The 4678-nt window shown below is 42.0% G+C and overlaps 1 protein-coding gene across 1 annotated transcript in view; it reads right to left on the reverse strand.

Moving 5' to 3' along the window:
• Positions 1–4678, reverse strand: part of ltn1 (listerin E3 ubiquitin protein ligase 1) — a 16120-nt gene that overhangs the window by 1545 nt on the left and 9897 nt on the right. The window contains exons 18-30 of the mRNA XM_032532770.1: positions 4131–4341; positions 3841–3985; positions 3499–3612; positions 3268–3395; positions 3042–3177; positions 2770–2914; positions 2298–2511; positions 1825–2062; positions 1517–1594; positions 1164–1350; positions 781–946; positions 467–687; positions 147–341 (exon numbers count right to left, since the gene is read on the reverse strand). Coding sequence (XP_032388661.1) covers positions 147–341; positions 467–687; positions 781–946; positions 1164–1350; positions 1517–1594; positions 1825–2062; positions 2298–2511; positions 2770–2914; positions 3042–3177; positions 3268–3395; positions 3499–3612; positions 3841–3985; positions 4131–4341 — 2178 coding nt within the window. The remainder of the gene's footprint in view (positions 1–146; positions 342–466; positions 688–780; positions 947–1163; positions 1351–1516; positions 1595–1824; positions 2063–2297; positions 2512–2769; positions 2915–3041; positions 3178–3267; positions 3396–3498; positions 3613–3840; positions 3986–4130; positions 4342–4678) is intronic.

Below are 4678 nucleotides of genomic sequence, written 5' to 3' on the forward strand. Positions count from 1 at the left end.
AGAGAGAGAGAGAGAGAGAGAGAGAGAGATAGATATCCGTCTTCAGGTGGAAGAACAAACACTAGTAAGTGAGTAAGTAATTAAAATGTATCTATAGAGCTTACTACACCAACTGCATTTATATCCATTGTTGTTTGTGTTTCTACCTGATGTGTGAGGTAGGTGCTCAGTTGCAGCATCCAGTTCCTCCACTGCTGTACGGCAACTCCCACCCGCCTTCCACTCTCTACAGTGATAGAGCCTAGAGGGTAGTTCTGTGGTAGCTGAATCACCAACTCAATGAAGATGTCATCCACAGAATAGGTAGCAATCACCTCCCGCGTTGCTGAGCGGGCCTTCACCTACGGCAATGAGATAAATATATACTGTTTGCCTTTGCCATTGGGGGTCTTTCAGTCTTAGTAAGTAACCTTAAACTAGTAAAAGTTGTATTGTAGATACAGAGAGCAATGTATTGCTAACTTACAGTCATACTGTCAAAGATTTGAGTGCTTGAGTGGACAGATGATATCTCCTGGGCTGAGAGAACAGGGCTGACATATTTAATAGTGAACTTCTCCACAGCTGCGCTCACTCTCTTCTCCTGGCCATTCCACCATAGCCGTACCATGGCAGGCAGGTCCTGCACTGTGCTGTAGTATACACTGCAAGCCAGATGAGGGAGCTCCCACTCAACACTCTTGCTGTCTGTTAGCAAGAAACACAAGAGGGGAAATCTAAGCTTGTTTACATTGCCATGTACAGAAGTTGCGTATAGTAAGTTGTGTGTGTGCTACTCACTATCAACAGCCAGAGACTGGCTCTCTGTAAAGAAGGTTTTGGCCTCTTTTGTCTCTGGCCCCTGGCCGGGATAGATGGGGTTCTCAGGCATCAGTTTAAAAAGGTCAAGGAGGAGCTTGTTAAGGGAGCAGCTTCTCTTAAGATACTGGGCATAATGGGCTCGCAGCTATAAAAAAAATAAAAAATCAGAAGAACATGCAATACTGTGTCAGTTTTTCAAAGCACTTTCTTCGTGGATTCTAAATCTGTTTGCGTGTATACACTTATTATACACTAAAAAGCCAAAACCAGTTAAACTGGTCACTAAATGACTAAAATAATTAAAAATAAGCCTAACATATAGGAATACATATCTGATAATATGAGGATTTATCATGACTCACATGGGAGGGGGAGGATTTGAAAAAGATGAGGAGAAGCTTCCAGGCCAACAAGTAGGCCAGGATGCAGGAGTACTCCACACTGAGAGGCTGGACCACTGCAAACTCTCCTACTTGAACCCCTGCCAGAATACTATCACACAGGTCCTCACAGGTTGACAGGATGGCCATCAGAGATGCAGGAGGAGAACTGAACACAGAAATGAAGCAGAACTGTAAGAATTATGTATAAACATAACTTGTATTATTTCCAACATTTTTTGTACTGAAGGAATTCAAATGACAATACATAGGATCCAGTTAGTATCACTTATGTGTGAAAACCCACAATAATATGATTTTCTCCATTTACTTACAGACATGGCTCATCTCTATCATCATCAGACTTGTTGGTGTCTCCTTCCCCATCGCACTCGGGCAGCTGAGGCATAACCCTTGTGTTGAAAATAAGCAACTGTGTTCATTTTTCTTTTATATATTGTGGTAAGCATCATTTGATCATTCCCAAACTGCTGCGGGGCCCTAAATATCACAGAATAGGTGTAATACTTTGTTTGTAAAACAGTCCTAAGGTAGTTTTTAGCAGAAATGTTTTTATCTGTTAATTTAAGGAAAAGTTACCAATGTTTGAGCACTGATACACACTCTCAAATAAAATCCTTACTTTTCTAACAAGTGATAGACCGTGATCTGCAGAGGCCTGGCCTTAAACAGCAGCAGAGGACAGAAAGTGTTGAGGAGTGTCTGGAGGGGCTCCGGCAAGTTTGTCTTCTGGTCTGCTATGAACCGTGGTGGCAGGGAGTTCTGTTTAAGCAGCTGCACAGGCACATATGTCAGAGCTACACCAACGGACTGCAGTACCGCCAATGGGAAAACAGGGTCATCCGGGTCAGTGAAGGCATCTGCATTTAGACAACAGACAGAAATGTGCCTGCTTGTATCATTGCAATGACACACAGAGTATATGTACTGTTTATTTAAGAAATACCATATTTCCTAGGATTATGCTAAATGAAAAGCAACAAAAAGATGCAATTTGGTGCCTACATTTTCAAACTAGGCTCATTTCCTAAAGACTGTGTCATCTCAAATATAAACCACACACGCATGCACGCACACACGCACGCACACACGCACCTGTGATATTGATAGTCAGAGGAAACAGCAGGTTGTAGATTCCTTCTACAAAGAAGTCTGTCCATTCAGCAATCAGTTCGGATGGCAGCTTCTCTAGAACATCGGGCGAAGATGACGTGAAGAACTGGTTCAACTTCACTATCAATGCAGTGTTCTCACAAACAAACAGCTGCACCCATGGGTTCCACAGACTGCTTACATTCTCAGTGGCAGTCTGAAATTGGAAGCAAGCAAATTAAGTCAAAGATAGTGATGGACCGCATATTAAAGCCATGACTGAAGCTCAAAACATATTCATTTTCATTCAGAAACAACCGAGTAGTGCAGTGAGTATTCTAGAAAATTCAATACCTGAGGTCAAGAGTTCACCCTATGACAAGAAGCATCCAGCCTGCAGCACTACTCTGTAGCTGACAATGGTCTCCGGCCTTAAAGTCACAAAACAATACAATATGTATGATCAATGTCTCACCTCCAACCAGGCTAACATAGAGCAGAGCAAGAAGTCCCACTGGCTGCTCCCTAGAACTGTTGGAAAATGAGTCACCAGCCAGGACAAGAAACGCATCATCTCCACAGCAATGTTCAACTGTTCTGCAGTTGCTTTTGACAGGTCACTGAAATACCAAGATGTGACAAATGTAGATAAATCAGTAGAAAACCTCTAAACAGTGTTTCAAGAGATACAGTATAATAAACAAAAACAGTGTGTAAATGTTTGTGAGGTTTACGTGTTTATATTACCTGCTAAACAGAAACCAGTCCTCCTTGCTGTTCCTCCACTCCATCACTGTGGCCACAATAGCCTGCACAACCTCCTCCTCTACTTGTGTGTTGGCTTTTAGACAGCACAACAGCACCGCCAGACACCCATACACATCTGTGACACAGAGCCAAAATTATTATTTGCTTGGTTCAAGTCCAAAATGTCCACGTATGCATATGTGCGTGTTTATGTGTGTATTCTCACCGTCATTCTCTTGCCAGTTGATTATTCCAGCAGTTGCCAGAGCAACGAGAGTCTCTCTGTCTTTTTGGCTCATGGTGGGACAGAGCACCTGGAGCGTGCTCAGTTTGCTTTGAGACACTGGGAACAAACTGACCAAACACAGATCATTTTCACTATACAACAGTGGAGGTGAGAGTGGTCATATAACAGATTTGAGTGTGAAATTAAAAGCATTTAATACAAATTATTTACCTGTCTGAACTGCCGTAAAGCTCCCTCAGGGTTGCACTGTGAGTGTTTGCCAGGTTGTTGGTGTGGATGTAGTTTTCTAGAGTCAGAGACCATAGACCTCCATCTTCCACGGACCTACATTGTAACAATACAACACATATATTCAGTGGACATAGTTTAGAATAATTTCCTGGGTAAAAAAACATATGCATATAAATCAGTGTTAGACTCTTCCAAAGCTGAGACATATTTTAAATAAATATAATTGTTTTGTGAAAGCAGCTATTTTTATTGACTGCATAAAAATTTCCATAAAAGCTCCATTAATGTAGAAAATCATGTGTTGAACTTGTGTAGCTCTACCTTGAGTAGAGTGTCCCCAGCAGATCTTTCATTTGAACCTGGGTCTGGAGTCCTTCTGCCAGCCCCAAGTCTGTCAGCAGGCTGAGATTGGCAGGGATGTACTCTATCTCCCTACACCACTGCAGTGCATACAACAACTCTGAAACTGCCAAAGAAAAGCATACATATACAAACATATTAAACAGCATCATAGATTGACAAGGACCTTAAAAATACATATTACAGACAGTGTGTGTGTGTTTGTTTTGAATCTAAAATTACACAAGGTGCTAAAAGGAAAGTGTGTGTACCTGTGTGCTTAAGGTTTGCAAAGAGTGAAGGACATTCTGCATTCTTTTTGTCACGAGGTATGAATGCAGCAGTCTGGGCCACCCTCCCCAACAGGGCACAGGCACATAGGTGGGCTGGCAGCCTAGTTGACAGCCTAAACTTCCAGATGTCCATTGAGCGTTTTTCGCAAACTCCTCGGTGACGGCAAGAGAGTAAGGGGGATTTGATCCACTGCAAAGGACAGAAAAAGGGGAACAACAATGCATGAATGTCAAGTTGTTTGTGTGGAAAATCTAATTAAAGCAAGATCCTTCCAAAGCAAACGGTTTGTAACTATTGTAAGGTAGTGCCTGAATAAGTTATTTTCCTTAAGTAAGGATGATGGCTTGGCTGTAGGGCTGCACAACTAATCAAATTTTAATTGCGTTCACAATTTTGACTTCCCACAATCAAATTTGCGTGATGGAGTGATATTTTAAATGTGTCATTCCGTTCATAGAATGCTGTTTTTTTTTTTTTGCAAAGCTAATCTACCGCTTCAGAGTTGTTCCCTGCACCGCGCAGCTTA

This window comes from Etheostoma spectabile, chromosome 13, assembly GCF_008692095.1.
Source record: "Etheostoma spectabile isolate EspeVRDwgs_2016 chromosome 13, UIUC_Espe_1.0, whole genome shotgun sequence".
NCBI lineage: Eukaryota > Metazoa > Chordata > Actinopteri > Perciformes > Percidae > Etheostoma > Etheostoma spectabile.